General features: G+C 38.1%; 1 protein-coding gene across 1 annotated transcript in view; it reads right to left on the bottom strand.

The window, feature by feature from the left end:
- bmp7b (bone morphogenetic protein 7b) overlaps nt 1-23,352 on the bottom strand; it is a 66,013-nt gene that overhangs the window by 12,577 nt on the left and 30,084 nt on the right. Inside the window, exon 2 of the mRNA XM_036592045.1 lies at nt 1,071-1,263. Coding sequence (XP_036447938.1) covers nt 1,071-1,263 — 193 coding nt within the window. The remainder of the gene's footprint in view (nt 1-1,070; nt 1,264-23,352) is intronic.

Here is a 23,352-nt window from a genome sequence, read left to right as displayed (position 1 = left end):
ATAATTAGTGCCAGTTAAACATAGCAATTATCGATAAAACGTCACATGCCGCAGTTTACTCTGCCATAGGCTTTTAAAGGCTCTGTTATTACTCAATGTTTTAAAAGTGAATAAAACAAAATGTATGATTTTTGTTCAATATTATTACCTCTTTCTAAGAACATTGGCAGTAGATGAGGATCAGAGAAACATTCTATCCAGATTAGAGTTAATTTAGCTGCTTTAACTTCCAGTCATTTTAGTTCCATTTGTTTTACTGTGGAGTGTCACTCTGAGGCAAGCTGAAGTTCCAAAGCACAGCAGCATTCATTTTAGATTCCATTCACATGAAGTAAATTAAGAAGAATTTGTGTGGTAAAGGTATCGTTACAGTGCATAGCAGAGAAAAATAACACTTTCTTATCCACACGCTTCCTAAACATGAACCCCAGTTTCCCAGTGTATTTTGCAAGCTGTTTAGCAGCATCAATCGCTTGCGATTCAGGCCCAGACTAAAGTGTAGTGTAGGCCAAGCTTTAGCCATTTTGCTCATGTGAAATACTTATATCAGCTGGTTGTGTCCAGGCATTCTGTGTGGCATGCACACACACACACACACACACCTTATTTGAACTGAAATTACTTACTTTGAACTTTAAACAAATGCTAAGATCCGATGGTCCTATAGCATACAGCTGGCCCTGTTGCTATTAGTTAATAGGGGTTCGACAATATGGCAAAAATATGATATCACATTTTACAATACATAAAATGATGTTCTACTTTTCCGAGGCTTAACACTTTTGAGTACAATGTTGTCATTCAGTGTTAAGAATTAAGCATTCTGCTCTCTTGGACTCCCGGCATTACCAGGAATCAAACTTGCAAAAAACGGTTAGGTTAAGGGTTACACGGCAACAACACTTGAAAGTCCTTTTCTGAGAGTTTTTAAATATATGCAGTTGGTCAGTGTTCTTTAAGTGATGATACGCATGGTATGCTCAGAAAAAATCTGTTAAGCTGAATGTATAATTTTAATAAATGTTATATGAACATCACAAAAATTCCTTGTTTGTGTATGCATGTCTCACCTGTCTGAATGTTCCTCCAGCACTTGATACACACTTATCCGGAAGGTCTCATTGTCAAAGCGTTCTGGGATGAAGTCCTTATAGATCCGAAACTCAGCAGCTGTCACAGCTTCGCCCTCCGGAATCTTGGACAGGTCGAAACGGAATTCCTTGTGGTGGCGACGTACGGGCAAAAACTCCTTATCGTGTTCCACTGCGGGAAACAATAAAAAGACATATTTGCATGCAACAATTAAAGCAGCTTCAAAGCTAACGGCCACAAAACATTTTCAGAGGCAAAAGGTTAGGCTGACATTTAAAACGCCTGATGCAAATGTCACTTCAGTGCTGGGCCCTTCTCTTCTATGGGAAAACACTGAGCACATTTACAGACATATGGTCAGAGCTGCTGATTGAGACAGAGACACACACAGCTTTATGTCTCTCTTTCCACCCATTACCCTCCGCTCTCCTTCATACATACACAGATACCCACACTCTACTGCTCAACAAGTTTGAAAGAAAACAAAACATACAGTATTATAGCAATATTCAGGATGAGTGGAAAAAAAGGTCTCTGAATCTTGCATAAAATAGTCATGCTTGACAACAGCTTTAAACATAAAACATTTGGCTAAAACGTTTCAGCAGGAAATATCTTTCCAGACATTTAACAGACTTGGGTTTCAGACTGAAGGTGACAAATTCATGGAGCATTCCAAGGTTTGCATTTTAATTCAAAACTTAACAATTTAATGCAATGAAATGGGCATGAACTAATTTCTTCCAGTTTTTCCAGCTAAGGCTGCATATGCTGTTTTCTAATATCGGTATTCAAATATCTATTTTGCAAAACAAGCAATAACGATGATTCACAAATATTCTTATATGCTGACAGCATCCAGACAAATCTCGGATGTTGCCAGTAGGTTCTCTGCTCAAAACAAAACAAAAAACAAATAAACAAACAAACAAAAAACAGCCCTGCGATGGACTGGCGACCTGTCCAGGGTGTATCCTGCCTTCCGCCCAATGACAGCTGGGATAGGCTCCAGCACCCCACCGCGACCCAGAAGGATAAGCGGTTTAGATGATGAATGAATGATGAATGAACAAAAAACAGCAATAATAATAATAAAAAAACTTCTGTGAAATCTGACCTGATACCTTTGACTTTTAAATTTCAGGCTTTACAGGATGACTTGCAACAGCACACAGATCCTATATTTGAGTGTTTATTTTCCTTACTCCGTAATGCTACTTCTTTCAATTTTAATGAAAAAAAATAATAATAATACTGCTTTTAAATCAGCTATTTTTAACTCTAGCACTTCACTTAATATGGGTATCTAAAAGTAGCCTATCACGGTCAAACTGCTCAAATACTCTATCACCGCACAGGAAGAAATACCTAGCTAACAACATCACACGAGTGTAAGCAATTTCAGGCTGGGAGCAGCATCAGTGATTACAGAGTCTCACTGCTCTTCAATATTCACTGAAATGTAATGAGTAATTCCACTGATTTTTCAACATGTCTGTAGAATTAAATTGTTAATATGTGAACACAGTCATTTTTGATGTGAAATGCTCTGTTCTAGAGAAACTTGCTGAGTTGCTTACAGTGGTGGTGATAGGAACCAGAAGATATTAATGCTTCTAAAAGCTCTCCCACAGAAAATTAATGCACAAAATGGTTATAAATACACTGCCTGATGTCTGAGACATTATTTTATGAGAATTTGCACATTTCTTTAAACTGTAGTAATGGTGGAGAGGTGCATGCAGCATGATGTAAGACAAAAATAGTCTTCAAAGATTTGTTTTTCAGATTCACCATCACTTTTACCAACTGTTACAAATTTTAACAACCTTTACATGTAAAAACTCAGAAGACATGTTTAGACATGATGTTGTAGACGTCACAAGCCCTGGTTTCTATCACCTATGTTTCTAGAAATTATTTTGTTTACATCTCAACGATGGAATTATGCACAAAATTTGGTAGAATGCCCCTCTTAACAGAGCTGATTTTGGGTATAACATCATTCTACACCAGCTCACCTAGGCTTTGGCAGGTCACATCATGGATTTTCAATTTGAAACTTTAATGCAAGTTAAGCTGATTCAAGGGTGAGAAATTCCAAAATTTGAATTAATAATAACTATTTGCAAACCAAACAATGACATGAATAATACTAATAATACTAATACTAATACTAATACTACTAATAATAATAATATTAATAATAATAATAATAATAATAATATTATTAAATTAAGAACATTAGAGTGAAACATAAAATTTATAATATGTTATAATTACTAACATTCTCTCATATAAATTGATAGAGCTTACAAATGGAGGTCTCTGCTTAAATCTTTTCATGAAAACATGATGTGTGCTGCCAGGCCCTAGGTGACTTGAAATGATATAGTATACAGCCTGTGTATAGTCAGCCATGATAAGATCATCAGCAGAAATGCAAAGTAGAGAACGATTGAAGTTGGAAGCTGTCACCACCATGTATGTGTCCTCTTTCTCTTTTTAATGATCCCTCTCTCTCTTATTGTCTACTGCTCTTCCAGCAGGTTTGCACAGGAGAGGCCGATCAGTACAATAGTGGCTCCATTGGGTCCACTGACACAATATATATATATATATATATATATATATATATATATATATATATATATATATATATACATATATATATATAAAGAGATAACATATAATAAAATATAATCATTAAAATTGAACAAAATGGTTTAACTAAACGCAGCATTGTAAAACAGGGGTGCAACAGTACACAATATATTGTTGAACTATTTGGTATGCCCCCTATGGTTCAATACACTCACGTCAACAGCGGTATTACGAAATGCCTGTCATTTTTGTACAACACACATGTTGTACAATCAGATCCACAGCAAATCTCTGGAGCCTATCAGAATTTCTCATCTGTGCGCTGTATTCAAAGAAGCTGGAGAAGAGAGGGGGAACTAAAAACAAATATTCTCTCAGCTCACAATCCGTTAATTAGCTCAATCAGAATAGAATACTTCCATGTATACACAGTCCGAATAGACTAGTCTGACTGTAATCCTGTAAACAATCCATTAAACAGAAGAATAATAGCCATGTAAATGCCTGTACCTGATTACATTCCCAATCGGAAAGTTTAAGTTAAAATTTAACCCTTGTGCGTTGGTGTCATAGTGAAAGTTTATAACGTTCAACATGGCGGAGCCAGAAACTGGTCTGCAGAGGAAGCAAAGTTTTTGCTTTGAACTTTAAAAGATGGCAGTGGGACTGATGTCCAGCTTATGTGTCTCAGAACATGACATCTTCCTCTCGCCCCTCCTTTAAAAAGTACATGTGAAGTATGTTTTCCTGAGTCTGCTGTAATTTTAAAGTAATTAAAAACAAAAGCTCTAGTTACCTGAAAACTCAGGTAACACCCTGCTGCTTGTCTCACTCTGACTGGACTCATGTAATGCTCGTTGTCATGGTAACGTCTACACTAAATGGTACTCTCTGCATGCACATAATTGGGGATCGGATTACTTGTAGTGTGCATGCAAACAGAGAGTTTCTATCAGATTGTTCAGGAGAGTTGGTATATATACACCTCAGTCTTCATCTAAAATCAGAATGTATTTAATCGAATTGGCAAAAATCTTTGCATGTAAACATAGCCAATGGCAAGTGCTAGTGAGATAGAGAGAAGTTAACGCCAACGCAGACCAGACATGCTGTGTCATCCAGCATCCAAAAATTAGAAACCTTTGCTTTTAATGAAGGTATGCACACTGCATCAATGTGTAGTCTTTTGGGTAAACAGAAAAATGTTAAAGGTCAGCTTCTTCGGCTAACGTTACCAGCCTAGCATTTTTCAGCTTGTATGTTTCAGCCTGAAAACAGACAGTTTGTGAAGAGGTAGAAAACAGATGCCAAGGACAATTCTGAATGCTTTATTTCATTCAATTTATGCGAGCAGAGTGTAAAAATGAACTGGAGCATAGCTTTTATCGGCTCTCCCTGTTGAAATTCTATAGCAGCACTCTGCTATGTGATGTGCCTTTTACTATGGATGTATTTGAAATAGCATACTGTGTACTGAATACTGCATACTGCTCTTCATCAGTAATATACAGAACAGTATCCAGTATACGACACAAGCCGTCTGTCGTAGTACAGGACGGGGCGGGACCAGCCTGACATCAATCAATCAATCAACCTTTATTTAAACTCTGAATACATTGAGGGAGACCCTCATTTACAATGTAGCCGAGTAATACAGGAATCAGGGATTGAGAAGTTGTACAGTAAATAAATCAAATGCTATAATTAAATAATAAAAATTATAAAAGTAAAATTCAATAATAAGAAGGTACCAATTAACTGTTAAATCAATAAACGAAAAATTACAATATAACAACTTATCAAGAATCAAAGCAGATAAGGATAAAATAAATAAAACATAAATTAATGAAATAAAAGAAATAGATGTAAGACAATAAATTGACAATAATAGAATAAATAAAAAGATTATTAATAGAATATTAATAAAAGAAACAAAAAGAAAAAGAATGATAAAAATAAAGAGATAAAAGTACAAAAGTAAAAAAGTAAAAGTAAAAACAATAGCTCAGACACTGCTAAAACATACCAAAAGTCATATTAAATGTTAAGTAAAATCAAATAAAGCAGTTGCAGGCTGTGCAGAGGTGGTTAGAGACTAAAAGTTTAAAATGTTTATGTGACACCAGAGAGCGAAGCTTTAGAGTTTCCTGTAATGAATTCCAGCTCACTGGTGTACTGTAGCTAAAAGCAGATTTTCCCAGCTCAGTAAAAGCTCTTAGCACCTGAAGTGTGATCCAATCACTGGAACGAGTCTGATAAACTGCATTATTTACACTGAGCATTTCTGTGATGTACGATGGCATATGGCAAGTAAGCGCTTTATAGATAAAAAGAATCCAATGTGTCTCCCGACGTACAGACAGAGATGACCAGCCAACCTTTTCATATAGGATACAATGATGGGTGTTGTAGGGGTCACCAGTAATGAATCTTAAGGCAGCATGGTATACAGAGTCTAGAGATTTCAGAGTAGTTACAGGTGCATATCTGTATAACACGTCACCATAATCCAGAACAGGCAATAATGTTGCTTCAATGATCTTTTTTCTTGTGTGCTTTGGGAAACATACTTTGTTACGATACAGGGAGCCAAGTTTTTGTCTCAGTTTACAGGCAAGTTTGTTAACATGTTATTTTAAAGTGCATTTGTCATCTAGCCATATGCCAAGGTATTTGTACTCAATGACTTTTTCCACTGTCAGATCCTTTCAGGGTTGTGATTTTAAAAGTGCTAAAATCAATGTTAGAGGCTCTGGAAAACAGCATAAATTTAGTTTTCTCAGCATTTGAAACTAGTTTATGGTTGTAAAAAGCCGATCGTAGGACATTAAAAGAATGCTGTAGTTTATCTACTGCAGTACCAATATAGTAAGTCGAGCAGTACAGGACAGTGTCATCAGCATATAAGTGTACTTTGCAGTCAACAATTGAGGTGGCAATGTCAATTATATAAATATTAAATAATACTAGTCCAAGGATCAAACCTTGAGGGACCCCCTTTGTTACTGGAAGTAGCTCTGATTTATTCTGTCCTTGGGCCACACGTTGCTGTCTATTGGAGAGATAGTTTCTAATCCAGTTAGAAGCCCTGAGATCGAAACCAAGGTTTTGCAGACTTTTTGAGAGCAGGGAATGATCAACTGTATCAAAGGCTTTAGAAAGGTCGATATAAATGGCTGCACAATGTTTCTTTTTATTGATGGCCCTGAAAAGATCGTCTAAGATGAGAGTAACTGCAGAGATTGTACTGTGCTTTTCTCTAAAACCAGATTGGTACTCTGATAAGATTGAATTTCTATGCAGAAATGCCTTGAGTTGATCATTTACTAAGGTTTCTAAGATCTTGGCTAAGCATGATAGTTTTGAGATGGGTCTATAGTTATTAAGATCAGCAGCATCATCTCCTTTGTGAGGTGGAGTTATATGTGCTGTTTTCCAGATACTGGGAATTCTGCTTGATAAAATAGATGGATTAAAATATATATATAATATGTTCTAAAATAATCAGGGTTGCAAGCCTTAGAAGAACGGGGTCCAAACTGTCCTCTCCTGCACTTTTTTTTTAGTATTGATGGTATTAAGTGCTTTGGCCACTAAGTAAGGAGAAAAAAGGTGAACTGTAAAGAGACCATGTCTTACAGCAGAGGGTGTATCCATTTCATTGAAAGGTGCTTCCATGTTAACATTATCAAATAAATGTCCAGCAGCTGCAAAGTGAGTATTAAATGCTTGGCAAATCTCTCTCTGATTAGTAAGCTGTTGATCGTTAATTACAATATGATTTGGAATGGGCATTGATTTGTTATTGAGCAAATTAATTGTCTTCCAGAATTTAGAGGAATTTGTAGCTGAGTTTGTAAATATCTGGAGGTAGAATTCTGCTTTAGCTTTTCTGATGTAAGAAGTACATTTATTCCTCAGCTGCCTGAAGGTAAGCCAATGGTCTCTGTCACCATTTCGTCTAGCCTAGGCCCATGCTTTATTTCTTGCATTGAGCAAGGAAGATATTTCTGAATTGAACCAGGGGTTTGATCTATCTCTGATTCTCACGTTTTTATAGGGGGCATGCTTATTTACAACTCACTGGGAAGTTTTGCAAAAATGGTCTAGTGCTACATCGATATCCAGGATTTCAGTAGTGTAGTGGATGTCACTGAGCGCCAGATCATTTAAAAAGGCTTGATCATTAAAATGTTTAAAATTTCTTCTAACCACCATCCGAGAGCCTGAATTTATTGAACTGGTGCTACTAATGCATCCGATAGGGCAGTGGTCACTAAAACCAGGGTCAAAGACACCTATAGAAGTAATTTTTTCAGGTCTTCACCTTCAGGTGATCGGATGCATTAGTTAACCAGTTCAAGTTAAAATCACCTAGGATTAGCATTTCTGAGCTGATGTATGGATTTAAAAGCTCAGCTAAGTCATCAACTGTGTGAGAGGGTGTGGAAGGAGGTCTATAGATCCCAGCTACTAAGAAACTGTTATTGCGTCCTATGCACACTTAGGTTCTTAGCTAAGAACTCAAAACATTTATCTTTGGATAACGAGATAAGAGTTTTTACTTGAATAACAGATTTGGTGTAAATAGCCACTCTGCCACTCCTTGCATTCCTGTCAGCTCTATGTAGATTATAACCAGATAGAGAAAGCTCTGAATTAGATACAGATTGTGTTGCCAGGATTCTGTCAAAGTACAATATTAGGATAGGATTGTGAAATCAAAATTTTCAAATTATCCAGTTTACTGTGCTGACGAAGGCTTCTAATGTTTAAATGAATTATGCCCATGCCTTTTCTGTGTTTTAAACTAATAGGATCTGTTAGTAATTTTGTTGTAAGCTTTGGTTTCGGGACCTGTGAGGTGATTTGGGGATGGAGGGGTGACAAGAATGGCTTAACGCTGATAAGATTAGCCGGGTTAATAAAGTAGTTGCCTTTTCGCTTTATTCCCTTGTCTGAATGTCTAATCCTAATTCGAGTACTAATGACTACAGAGATAGCTGAATGATTATATCTAATTTCAGGTAGTCATTTCAGGTTAAGAACAGAGTAAAACACATTGTGGCTTAAAATCTGTGAGCCAAGCCTGCTGGAGTGAATCCCATCTTTCCTATAAAAGGATGGACAGTTCCAGAAAAGACTAAAATTGTCAATAAAACACAATTTATTTGTTAGACAAGCTTCCTGGAACCAGCTGTGCAGGTTTAGCAAGTGGCTAAAATGACCACTGCCTCTACCCAGGGAGGAGATTGGACCAGAGATAAAAATCCTTTTGCCACAGTTTTTGAGGGCATTAAATAGTTGTAAAAAGTCTTTCTTCAGGAGCTCAGTTTTTTCGTCTTTGATGTCGTTACATCCAACGTGTATAATCACATTGCGAACATTTGCATGTTTAGCGAGGAGGCTAGGAAGTTGCTGTGTAATGTCGTTTACCTTGGCACCTGAGAAGGAGTAGATGATTGCCGAGTCTCTGTTTACATGTCTGATGATCGAGTCCCCAACAATCAATGTAGATGGTGGAGACTGCCGCATGAGTGGCGAGAACCAGCGAAAAGACTACGTGTTGGCGTTCAGAGATGGTATCCGGCAAGAAGGTCGTGCGACGGCGTCCAACGTTGGGATCTGAAGAGGAGGCCTTGCACTGGCGTCCAGCGGCGCGGACAGGCAGGAACACCGCGTTGAGGAAGCCTGCAGTGGTGAATATCGCAGGTGTCTGCCGAGAACAGCTGGAGAAAGGCACCTTAGCTCCACCTGGTGCAACCCCGGCGACCCTCCACGTGTGGCCGACGAAAGCACAGGAGGCGAGAGGGAACCAGGTGAAGCCCCCGCCTGAGCGTCCTCAAGCTCCTCCAAGCGGGAGAATATGTTGCTCAGGGGGATATTACGAGGCAGAGGGTGCCGAGCCGAGCGCCTACCGCTGCGCGAATTCCCGCAGGCCACACTCCATGGCTCTGTCTGGTAAGGCGTGGAGCAGCTCATCACCTTGGATCCCGCACCAAGTCGAGGCCAGGGATCTTCGAGCTGTGACGAGGCTTCGCCCACCCCGGTTACTGAAGTCAGGGCCTGAGCAGTAGCGAGCATTGAGTCTAGTGCAGAAGCGTGATTCTGCCCTCCAACTTTGCTATCTTCTGAGAAAGACGGGTACAGCTTTGCAGAGATGAGAGTGTAGGCATGGTGCAGAGATGAGAGTGTAGGCATGGTGAAAAACAACCAGTATACAAATAAAAAACAAAACAGATTAGCTTAGCAAGCTCTGTTGCTCTCTCTGTCGCTCATCCAGCAATGAGCCAATCAGACCATCTCAAGACCTGCCCCATTTGCCTTAACTCTCAAAATACTGCTTAGCAACCACAGTTAGATGCTTTTCAGTGTGTTTATATTTTGGTCAAGAGTTGTGCCTGTGTGAGTTTTAAAATACACTGCATACAACAACAGAGGACAGGACGTTGTTTTCTGCCCATCTTCAAAGCTACAGATAAACTTTAAAAATCTCAGATTCATCTGTGTGGTAAACCTGTGTTGTTTCCAAAACACCTGTTTCTTGGCGTACAGGAGAAATTTATGTTGGTCACATACTGCAGACAACTTTTGGGCAGAAGCAGTACGCGAGCAGTATGTTGTAGGTTATTTCGAACACAGCCTAAGACCCTCCACACATTTCAGCAGCAAAGTAATTCCTAAACTCTATGAAACATCACAGAAACTAAAAAATGAACTGAAACAGACACCTGTCTACATACATACATACATACATCTTCTAAACCGCTTATCCTTCTGGGTCGCGGTGGGGTGCTGGAGCCTATCCCAGCTGTCGACACCTGTCTAGCTCTCTTTAATTATTTGACATAGGCAAAGCACCTACAGGTTGTCAATGCTAAGAAGTACTTTTAATTTTAATATTTTTATTCCCTTTTGAATTTATACAAACAGAAACCAGGCCTATTCAGTTATGCTGACATTTTTCTGAATGGAAAGTTTTATTCATCTATAGAGTTCATTGTTTAAAGGGTGATGTGTTTTAATTTTTTTCTTAAATAAAAAGATACAGAAACCATACCGTTACTGTGGCCGAAAAACTGTGATGCGTACCAAACCATGGGCTTACTGTAATGCTGCATCCCTAGTGTACAGCTAACTGATTTTTAATTAATTTAGTTCATGGTGATTTTCCTGCAGAATTGTATTGCAGGTCTGATCATATCCAGCTGATTACTGTGACCAGATGCTCCTGAATGCTTAATGAATTTAATCAGGTTTTAATTATATTCAAGTTGAAATTGTGGATTACAGTCATGGACAAAGACCATGTTATCAACAAAGACCATGAAGACTTTCCTCATGTAATATGTTCACTGCACATTGATGGAATATTTTGGAAAAACGTATTTGATTAAAATTGATGTTGACAACACTTGACAATTAAGTAAACATACTGACTTGTCAAATGTTGATCATAATTAAAAGTTTTAAGTTTTTAAATATTCAAAAATATTCAAAAAATGTTAACGATAAATGAAAAATAAAATCTCTGAATCTTGCGCAACTTCTTTTGTCATAATAACCGTTTTAAACAAGATGCATTTGGTTAGGAAGGAAATGTCTCTGCAGGCTTTTAACTAACTTGTGTTTGAAGCTTTGGGTGACCATTTCAAACTTAACATTTAATTGGATTAAACAGTTGAACAGTTCATTTGAATGATGGTCTGCTTATACAAAACAGACATATCTGATAAAGAAGTATTAAGTATTTGTTGACAGTGTTGTAGTAGAGATAATCATAATCACTCAAACTTACGTATTTTTGACCAGTAGTGTATAATTGTTAAATATTTATGAAACAAAATAATTACTGCTTCTATATTTTTGCCCTGAACGTAAGTTAGTCTATAAAGGCTAAGCTGAACTAAAAGATTTGATAACCTAACAGCTCAAACACTCACCCTGTTCTGGGATCTTTTTCTGTAAATTTTTAAAATCTCTTTCTGGGCAGTCTTTACCAGTTTCATAAGTTGTCTGCTCCCCTACTCTCTTACTGTCAATGTCCCCACACCTTTCCATCTCCTTATCTATACTTTTTGCCATGCTTTCTTTTATACTGACAGCACAAAAGCCTTACTGTGCATGTAGGAGGCAAAGAGAAAGATAGTGAGAGAGGGAGAGACAGCGAGCATGGCTCCAGTTACCCTTCTGGGGTGATTAGCGTAGGGCATTCCATGGTGCATTGTATGCCACTTCCCAAAGGACCAGCATTGTTTACACACTGTTCTCACTCCAAGGTGCCCTTCCATTGAACCCCCTGGGTGCCCCCTAACAGGGCTGACTCAACGCCAGGGCCACCTGGGCCCGCTTGGCACTCAGATGGAAATCTGTCAGCAGTCTGCAGGTCTCGAGTAATACAAAGCAAACCTACTCTGCAGACGAAGGGCTGAGTGGACTGAGAGCAGCAGGCTTTTACACTTAGTTTGCATGAAAAAATTCAATTATTGAGGTGTAACAAAGTCATTCCGATGATTTGAAATTGTAAAGCAAGTTACCAACTTGCATTTGTTTACAGTGGTGAACCAGAGGTTATGACATTTTATTTACTACTGAAAATAGGGATGCATCGATACCGATACTGGTATCAGGTAGTGGACCGAAGTGTGTTCATTTACTCATACTTGTACCCTATAAAAATTCACAGAGACCAACATCCGATACCCGCTGAAGCTGTGTGACGTAATCCAAGTGTACACTGCTGCATCAATAAATAAACAAGTGAAGCTGTTAGTGAAGGAGGGTCTGCTCATACAGAGCAGTGTTACTGAAACTATGATGGTTGGATACAAAGCTGTCAGTCATTTTAAACATTCCTCCTTGGCAAATTTCCGCCAGGAATACAAATTGACCCCAACATGTGTCGAGTCATGTAGGCTAGCAAAATGGAGGCAAAAAAGTTGACATTTCCTACCAAAATCCATATATGCCTACTTTACTCTGTTTGACTGAGCAGAATTGCAAGACATAAACATTAAATTTAAATTTTTTAAATTTGTCTTTGTAAAACAGGCTGTAGACAGACTGTATCGTCCTACGATGTACATTTCAGTGCACACTGTGGTTAACCAAGCTGCTGTAATTAGCTCATTTTCATGGCATGTTGGCTCAGTACTTCATGCACAGCGTGTTGTTTTGAATTCACGTAGCATGGACCGTGCATTTTCATGCAGTATAAGTGTATAAATCATAGGCTTTGTCTGTATACACTTGTCTATTCAAACGTAAAGTGTCACCAAAGAACAAGATTTCTAAAATTGCACAGTATATGTCTGGCTTTAGAGGCCATTCAACTACAGCTCAAACAGCTGAACAAAAGACTTAAAACGTAAAATTCAACTAGTGAACTCCTTGGATTCTGCTGTCACTGTGCTACAGAGACTGATGTTGAAAAAGGCTGATAAGGATAAAAAATATGAAATGTACTTTATTTGCAGCTGAACAGAAGCGCTTTTCTGACATGAAACAAAACTCACTCTTCTCTACTGCAGCACTACTCGATTTAAGGTAACAAATGTAGCATAGCTTGCTATTGCACTTCATTTAAAATGAGCTACATTTTAATGATTTAACCTGTCAAGGCACATTGCATTCATTTACACTAACAACTTCTTAATTGTAACTAGGTAACTTGTTATGGTATCGGACTCTGTATCAGTGAGTATTAAAAAATATGTACTTGTACATGGTATTGATGCATCCCTAGTCCAAAAAATGTGCCTTCTGAGTTTTTATGTGTAATGTTGATACTGGTAAAACTGTTAAATCAGAAGAAATAAAATGTACAATTTTCCCTTTAACACCCTGCATATATTTCTCTTCAGTGAATGGCTTTTACAAAGTACGTGTTAGCACCAAAATTTTATCTCAAAATGATTGTAAAACAATCCTCCATGAGGCCTTTGTCGTTGTGGCACCAGAATTGCAACCACAACTTGCGGCACTACACTTTGCAGAAATATGGGAAAGATAAATAAGGTCAGTCATTTTGGCCTTACACAATACAAAGGGTACACAGTCCATCTTAGAAAAGACACTGATAACAGTAATGCTTTAAGCAGAGAGCATACTGAACTTGAAGCCACTGGGGCACGTTTCATCTAGGGTCAATGATGTAAACCCAGTTACCCCAAATCTCCTCTTGATGAAGTGGCTGGCTCCTTACCTTCAGTCATATACCCACATTCAGAGGGCCTAAGCCGTCACTGACGGAGGCACTCTGAATTCCTGGCAGATCACTTCTGGTCAGCCTTCGCCCCCTAAGATCTGCCCAGCTTCCAAGTCAGGAATAAGTTACATAACAAGCAGCCCCCTTTGGAGCTGAATACCATAGTGCTGCTTATGGACCCACAGTAGCCCTGAGCTACTATTAATTGACACCCGGTTAGTCCTCTGCTCTAGTTAGTCAGTTTTTTACAAATGTTACATATAGTTTATGCACAGTAGTAGTGAGTTGTTATCTTTAGACTACTGTGGTTAACAGTTACCTGCTAGCTTTGCGCTGTGTGTGTACAAAGAGGCGTTACATGTTTTGAATACTGTTTACAAAATAATATTGTTGAATGCTGCTTAGAAGATAATATGATGCACATGAGACTGTAACATGTTAGGGATGATTCCTTTGGTCTCTGTTGTCTTCGCAGACATATATATAGAACCATGTACCGTTGCTCACTGCACCTATGTATCTACATATTGCTCCTGTCTGTGCTGCTACTTTGAGTTGTAAGTTGAATGAAGAACAGCATACTCAACTGCTTCATTCTTGTGCTGTCACCAGAACCCCAAGCCCAAAAGTTAATAGCACTTTTTAACACTTCATTTTAACCTGTTTTATTTATACCCTCAGTACAAGCATCCTCAAAAAAACATGCAAGACCTGGTAGACCACTAAAGCTGTCAGGATCAAATAAACAGTACTTAAAGCTTTAATTTTTGAGAGATAGGAGAAAATCTAGCTCTACCACTCTTGCTATGGATCTGAGGAAAGGAAATTTTGCACTAAAACACTGAATCTAGACATCTGAGATCTCTGGAAGTAAGAGAAGGCAGTATGTATGATGCAGGAACAATGAAATACTTTTGGAACCATGTCTACAACAATCAGTCAAGCAATAGGGAGGATCAGTGAACGTTTGGGGATGCATAACAACATCTGGAGTTGATTTGTTTGAGACATCATGAATATTGTTAAGTACACACAAATTTTAACACATTTTACAATGAGAAAACATTTGACTAGAGAATGACCCCAAGCATGCTGCTGAGAAGATTAAGACATACTTATCAAACAATGAAGCAGCTAGTGTTCTCAGAGCAAAAGACTGGCCACCTCAGAGCCCAGACCTCAGCCCACATCACTGAATGTGAGTTTATGTGTGGATTAATTGGATCATGAGAGGATCATGAGAAGATTGAACTTTAAGGGTGTAGAAAACATCCCTGCAGATTTCTTCAAAAATACTGTAAGCTGTCCTGAAAGCAAAGAGAAAGAAGAAAGGACACACTACTGAAAAACATTAAATTTAGTTCTTAAGGCTTCAGTGTAATTTTGCTGAGAAATGAATAACTTGTTCTTAATGGTTGTTTTGACTGTAAATTAAATTAATAAAAGGGTGGTCTCTAACTTTTGCACAGAAATGTACATTTGATTTGGATAAATTTAGTTCCTCAGCAGGTGGCTCCAAATGGCAATAGTAGGCACTGCATGCTTTTCTCAGAATAAAGGAATAGCCTCAGGCAAACCCACATGGAGAGATACACATGAGAGAGAGGAAATTCAATTACATGGCTGGAGTTTGCATTGCTGCTTTGACGTTTACATCTTTTTTCTTATTCCTTTATAACCTGAAGCCATAACTTTGTCTTGAAATGAGTTCCTTCACTGAATGCATCTGATTCTCTCTTGCTCTCTCTCTCCCTGTTGGGGAGGAACAAACAAAGTGGCATAAGCGCTTTTCCATTTCGTTGGTGATTTTAATCTATGATGTTCACCCAACTGTCATAGCCTCACCCTCACAACACTAAAACATCCTTCCTTGGAATGTGCTTAAGAGACTCAAAAACTCCTAGTGCTTAAGAGATTGATACACACACACACACACATACAGAGTTTATGAACTGCAGCTGAACAGCTGTGTCCTAAGCACTTATAATTCTCATTTGGTGATGGTCTGTTTATTTGGGTGGGTACTGGAGACATACTTTAGAGAATACAAAACTCACAGAGATACAAATGCTCTGGCTCACACCTGTTCATGAAAAGCACATGTAGACAGTGACAAGAAAAGTGTGTGGTTTGTTTGTGTTCATGAGGGTGTTGTAGCCGAGATCTTTAAAATACAGTAAAATGGATGTATGTTAAGCATACATGTGAAGCCTCTGCATCGACGTTCTTGCTGGCGCTCCATGACTCTGAGCTTGGTTCAATTTCTCAGCGCATCACAGTGCGACACGCAGCATTTTGCAATTACAACATTAATTAAAGCCATACTGAGACCACAGAAGGCCACAGTACATCATATGTGGCTTGAAATTTACACACAGAACGACAGTCAGTTTTTTGGATAAACAGACACTGCTAGTAGCCAATGGTAAGTTACCTCAGCTAACATTACTATTCTAGCCTTTTTCAGCTTGTATCCTTCAGTTCGAAAACACTCAGTTTATGAAGAGGTAGTAAACTGATGCCAAGCGTGATGACTGATGCTGAAAGCTTTATTTTAATTCAGTTTACCTGAGTGTAAAAATGAACATGAACCTAGCTTTTATTGACTCTCCCTGCCATTGTTCTAACAATTTATTCTATCCATCGAGCGGTCCTCCTGAGCATGTGCATATCATCAGCACATCGTTATAGTGTTATAAATGTTTTTATTGTGTTTTTTTTTTAATTCAGTACAGACTCAGCTTAATATTAGTAATTACTCCCTGATAATCTTTTAGACTACTAAAATTTCTTAATTATACTTTTAATGCTCATAACATTTTCTGATAAGGACATTTAGACTATTCACCAGCTTCTTGTTTGAATTTTCCTGGTGCCAGAAAGTAACTGCTGCATCACGTCAGGTGGCACAGGAAAATTCAAAATTCAAGAAGCTGGTGAACAAGACTTCGTAGTTTTAATGCTGGTAGTATTTTTTGATACAGTGACTGAAGTTATCGAAATATCCTACCTAGAGTTTCATATACTGGGTTACCTATAATTATGCACTACGTAAGGCTGTTTCACCAAAGTAGCACAATTAGTCAGCACTCTGCTATGTGACACTGCTCTGCACAGTGTGATGCAGCATGTCCAGTGGCCCTAATTCAAAATTGTTGTCTATCCATTGTGAGGGTAAAATCAGAATACACACATGATTCACAACAGATGTCCAAATATCTGTGCTAAGGATAATGGATGCCACATTATCGTCAGTGAGCTTTTGAATATGAGTCGCTACCACGTTGTGTAGCTCTGGTAGGGCTACATCGGAAAAATAACGACAACTGGGTATGGTGTATCGTGGCTCAAGATGTTCCAGCAGCCGCTGAAACCCAACATCCTCCACAACAGGGATGGCTGATCATTCAGAGTGATAAACTCCATCACCTTTGCTGTAATTGTTGTAGCTTTTAGACTGTTTAGTCTTAATTGTTTTGATTTTTGACAGAGCTGATCAACTTTCACAGTCAACCAGGCACTCCTGCTTAGTAGCTGCAGATTTTACCTGTGTGCGAGGTGCTGTGGGAGATATTTTAGCTGCGCTGCGGTAGTACAGGCAGCGTTGCCTAACCGTTAACAGTGCTTTTCTGGCATACAATAAATGCATAATGAAATATCAGTTTATTGGCCAAATCTAAGCATCAGCCCGGTACCGACCTTTTTTAACTGATAGGTGGCACCAACAGAAAAAAGGAGGAAATCGGAGCAAGGAAAAACCTCAGAAAAACTAAGCACGATAGCAACTCAGCCACGTCAAAGAGCTACACATATCAGAATGCACATTCTCTGCATACATCACAGAACAAGTTTGATTTCAGCTTTCACTCTAGCACCAGTCACTCAACTTTGCCCTTTCCTCTAAGCAAGTGTGATTTTAGCATCAGTTAGTTACAACCGAGTCCTGTGGTGTGGCACGTTTGACCTGCTAACTAAGCACTCTCCCAAACACTGCAAAACATGCTCGATTTCGGCTTACTGTCACTTTACTTTTGCTCTCTAAAACATTTTTAGCATCTAAATTTGTGTCAACAGAGCACTAATTTTCAGAATCAAACCTGTACTGTGACGGGTGGCACTGTTTGAGTATGTAGCCTGCTTACTAAGCTAATGTTAAGGTAGCATATCAGGCTACAGGTCCAAACACCACAGAACAATTTTAATTTCGCCTTTCTGTCCCTTTAGCGGTTGGTCGACTTTACGCCCTCAGATTTTAATCATTATTTTTAATCATCCAAACTTGTGTCAGTGATTTAGTTAGCCAGAACAGAACATGTTCTGTGGTGGGCAGAGCTGTTAGCATGTTAGCGAAGGTAACACTAACCAGCTCCTCTCTCCTAGTTAGCAACACGGTTTAACATTTATTAATTGTTCGATAGCTGGTTTGACATTTATTGAATGGTTTCTTGAAAATCCCATACTGTGTCCACTTATTTGGTAACCATGTAAGTCAAACTACTTTTTTTCCATTTTGAAATAATGCTAGACGAGACAGCAAAAAGTGTTATAAGAGACTTTTATCACCAGCAGTTTAGCTTTTACTTTTTTTAATCTTATCATATACTGTATATACCAGTAAAATGTCAGGAAGGTATGAAGATATAAAAAATAGATACCGAAGAGTAATCCTTATATAAATCTTATTAGTTTGGCAACATATTCTAGACTTTACTCAAATTCAAATTTGAAAACTCTAATTTGAAAATGCTAATTCAATTCACAATTGTGTTTCTGATGTGAGTGTACATTCCTTAAGACATAATTCAATTTCAAATGCAAAATGTATACTTGCATTTGCATTTCTTAACACAAAGGTATAAAGTTCTTTTTGACATTTCATTTTCATTGTCTTAATGGTCTGAATCTGACATATTAAAAAAGTAATAACAGTTGCCAATTTGCAGTTGCACTTCCTCATCGTACAGCTTCAGCTCTGCCAACATGAAAATGTATTTGCAATCCTGTTTGCAATTGCATTTTCACTGTCAACAAGGCACCACTGTCATTCAAATGCTGTGGGTGGGATGTTGAGAGGGACTTTTTAGTGCAGTGCATGTTTTAAGAGAAAGGAAAGGAAAACTTTGGCAGTACTGGAGTAACATTTTAACATTCGCCAGCCAGGCAGAGGATAATTCTGCCCAAAGTGATTTCATGTTGTTTCATGGGGGAGTGATTTTTGACCGACTAGGATTTTTGACCGACCAGCCACCAACTTGTGGCTGCACAAGCACTAATTTAAGTGACATCGTGACCGGCTTCAGGCAGAGGTTTGTAGGACTGTCAGAGGACCTGGATGGCCAATGATGGATATTCTTAATAAGGAGGTGTAGCCACTGGGTTAGCACAGAGTTTCCCAACACTGGTACTGCAGGAACTTAACAATAAGATGATTTTGGAAAACCATGTCCAGTTCATTAACAGCCACTGACTCATTGTGATGGGTGTGTTAAAGCAGTGAAAGCACTAAAATGTGCAGAGCAGGGTTTCTCCCACAGTCCTGCAAGTCTTTGGTCACAGTGTAACTAAAATTGGTGCTTGTGCAGCCACAAGCTCTCCTACTTGGTCAAGAATCACTTCCACACAAAACAACAGCTTGGCAAGGCAAGGCAAGTTCATTTATGTAGCACCTTTCTTACACTATGGTCATTCAAAGTGCTTCACAAATTATGAAATACAAAGATAATTCAATGTATAATTTAAAAAGTAACAAATTAAAGGAGAATAGACACATAAAAACATGATTAAAACATGATAGATTTTAAAAGAGAAGAATCAGTAAAATTAAAAATCAAAATAAAAATGGAATTAGAATAATAAAATGCTGTTACAGGAGTGAAGTGCAGTTCTCAGCAGCTAACAGTGTTTTAAACTGAGCTGAAAGCCTGCTCAAACAGGAACGTTTTAAGCTTGGATTTCAAAGTGTCTAGTATTGGGGCTCTTCTAATGCTCTCTGCCAACTGGTTCTATTTAAGATCACAATAGTAGCCAAACGCTGCTTCTCCACGTTTAGTCATAACCTTCGGCAGAACTGACTACTTCCTAATGATCTGAGAGTTCTGCATGAATTGAACCCTGGGGGACATCACAGGTCACTGGTACTCTAAGAAACATTATTTTAAAAGTAATTCCTTCCTTGCAGGTATGAAGTTAGCCATTTTAAGACAGTTCCTGAGAGACCATTCCAGTTCCCAAGTCTATCCATGAGAATTTTATGGTCAATGGTATCAGAGACAGTACTAAGATTGAGCAGTAGTTTAACAGATATTTTTTCCAGAGTCTGTGTTAGAGTGAATGTCATTAATAACCTTAATTAGAGCAGTCTCCGTACTATTATTAGGCCAAAATCCTGACTGAAATTTGTCTAGACAGCTATTTAAGGACAGAAAGCCATTAAGTTGCTTCAAGACGATTTTCTCAATGATTTTTCCAATGAAAAGTGGACTTGAAATCAGTCTGTAATTACTTAATAAAGTTGCTTGTGGGTTTTTTTTAAAGAGAGGCTTCACAACTACAGTTTTTAACATTTTGCGAAAAAGGCCCGACATAAGTGAGGTGTTTGCTATCTGAAGTATGTCTGCTGCTATTGAGTGAAACACGTTCTTAAAAAAAGTTGGCTGGTAATGTGTCAAGACTACAAGTGGACAATTTAAGAAGATCAGTGTTCGATTAGATTAGAGTTTCATTGTTAACAGCACGAAAAAGGTGACATTTTACCCATGGTATTTTTGTGTGATGGAGAGAGCATAAGCTCTTTAGGTTAAATAAGGATGTGTGCAATCTCATCATAACGCTGACAATTTTTGAGCTGAAGCTATCCAGCATATCATCAGCAGAATCAGATGGTGCAGAGCACATTTTGCTCATGAAAAGTGTAGCTGTGTTGTCATTTATAAACCTTTTCTTAAAGCAAAATGTGTCAGGTCTTGATGTCTAGTGAGGTCCACATTTCAATGAAAGCACAGAAGTGATCTGACAAAATGACATCTTTAACAGTAGCTGACGTGTTGAGAACCTTTGAGATAACCACATCCAGAATGTGACAATGACAATGTAAGCTCACAGTCACATGCTGAGAGAGCCCAAAAAAGTCCAATACGGACCAGAATTCCTTGGCATAATTGTTACTGGGATTGTCGATATGTATGTTAAAATCATCGGCAATAACAAAATAATCAAAATCTGTGGAAATGAAATATCTGTAAATTCATCAATAAAATTAGCATTGAACTTCAAGAGGCTGGTAGACAATTACTATTAATAGTAATATTAGGATAAAGGATGTGAAATCACCCAATGATAATTGATAGCTACACCACCACCTTTCTTGGAGCTGATTCGATTAATACGGTTTCAGCACTACATTTATTCAACCATGTTTCTGTTAAAAGCATAAAATCAAGCCCATGAGCTGTGACAAAATCATTAATCAAATAAGACTTGCTTGTGAGAGATCTAATATTGAGAAGAGCTAACTTATTAACCAGTGCGTTTTGCTCCAGAAGCTATGATTCACATTTTACATACTGCAGATCGGATACATTCACATTATTTGACATCTACTCCCAGTTCTTTCTGTTTTTGATAAGTGCTGGAATGGAAGAGATTACTGACACGCAGGGTCCGGGCTTGTTTTGAAAACATGTACTGCTGACATCAATCACTGTAGCAGCACGGACCCAAAAAGTGTCAATTTGCCAGATTACTTGAAGATTAGGTGACCTCTTCCCTTTCAGTGGAGGAGGGTGGGGAGAGCTCCTGCTGACGACATGGTAGAGAGCAAAGCTGCCTTACTGTTGGTTAAAGAGCTTATCTCTTTCTTTGTGGTGGTACAGGTGTTGGGAAGGCTCTGTTTAATATTTTATTTATTTGGCTGACCTTGAACATAGCAGCTTTAACTAACTTGTTGATTGGTCAGTTGTATGTTAGTGCTGATGCATCCCCATCAATAGGGGGTGGATAAGTTGCACACGGAGAAAATGTAGTTCTCTCTCAGAGATTTGACACCCCTCTGAGTGGTATGCAGTCGATTCTGCCTAAAAATTCTCTCTTCCCAAAAACAGGTTACAGTTGTCAATAAAATTCAGTCTGTTTGTCCTGCAGCTTTTATGTTTCAAGTTGTTTAATCCAAGTAGCCTTGAGAGCATTTCGCTTCTCCCTGCAGGCAGAGGACCACTAATAAATGACATGTTGAACTCCATGAGTATGTTAAAGAGGTAATTAGTCACTTTTTAATGCTTCATTTTTTAATGCCTTAGTGCTCCTTTGACAGTCCTGCAAGCCTCTGCCCGAAACCAGTCACGATGTCACTGACATTGGTCACAGTATAGCCGATGAGCTCTCCTAGTTCGTCAAGAATCACTTCCACAGGAAAATCACTTCAGACAGAATTATCCTCTGCCCGATTAATGTGTGTTAAAATGTCTCCAGCATCAGTTGCTATTACTAGCTCCATATTGTAAGCAAGCCAAAACCACCAAAGTTTAGACTTTTTTACCACTTCCTCTTAAAATATGCCCCACACTAAAAATACTTCCTGACAACAATGTTTTGATTGACAAGAGTGCCTGGTTGACAGTGAAAGTGCAATTGCAAACAGGATTGCAAATACATTTTCATTTTGGCAGAGCTGAAACGCCACAATGAGGAAATGCAATTGCTTTACTTTTTTTATTACGTCAGAGTCAGGCCATTAAGACAATGAATGTCATATTACCTTTTACAGCCATTTAACCAAGAAATGCAAATGCAAATACACATTTTGCATTTGAATTTTGTCTTAAATAATGCATACTGATATGTAAAATGAAATTCCAAACACACATTTGAATTAGCATTTTCAAATTTGCATTGGACTTTGAATAAAGTCTGAAATTTGCTGACATAAATTAGGTGGTAAAATACTGAAATTTCAGCCACCAAAATTTGTCAGACAAAAATGGTCAAAAATGGCATTTTCAGTTTTCCACCAAAAGAGAAAAAAGACTGAACATTTTGACAGAAAAAATCTAAATTTAAATAGGCCTACAATGAAGTATCAAAATAAGACATTACAAATTATTTTATGCTAAAGAAAATGAGAAATAATGATTAAAAAGCATAATTAAAAAGCTGTTGCACAAATGACTTCAAATCAATAAGGTCAGTAATCAAAATGATGACTGGAATTTCATCATGGTTTCTATGAGGGACATTAGACAAGCAATCTCCAATCACTGTTCATGTCAAGTATTAACAGGGGGTACAAGCCCCAAAACATCTCCTTTATAGGCTTGACCAACAATTTTTTGTTGTCGGTGACACTGGGTTTCATGGCACATACCATAGCCTGCACCTACTGTAATTTTAGTATGTTTATTTTATGTAAACTGTTTTTATTGCAAGCTTTTTCGTTTTTCAGTTTTGGGTTCGCC

This window comes from Colossoma macropomum, unplaced genomic scaffold, assembly GCF_904425465.1.
Source record: "Colossoma macropomum unplaced genomic scaffold, Colossoma_macropomum, whole genome shotgun sequence".
Taxonomy (NCBI): Eukaryota; Metazoa; Chordata; class Actinopteri; order Characiformes; family Serrasalmidae; genus Colossoma; species Colossoma macropomum.
This window is presented reverse-complemented; position numbering and strand designations above follow the sequence as displayed.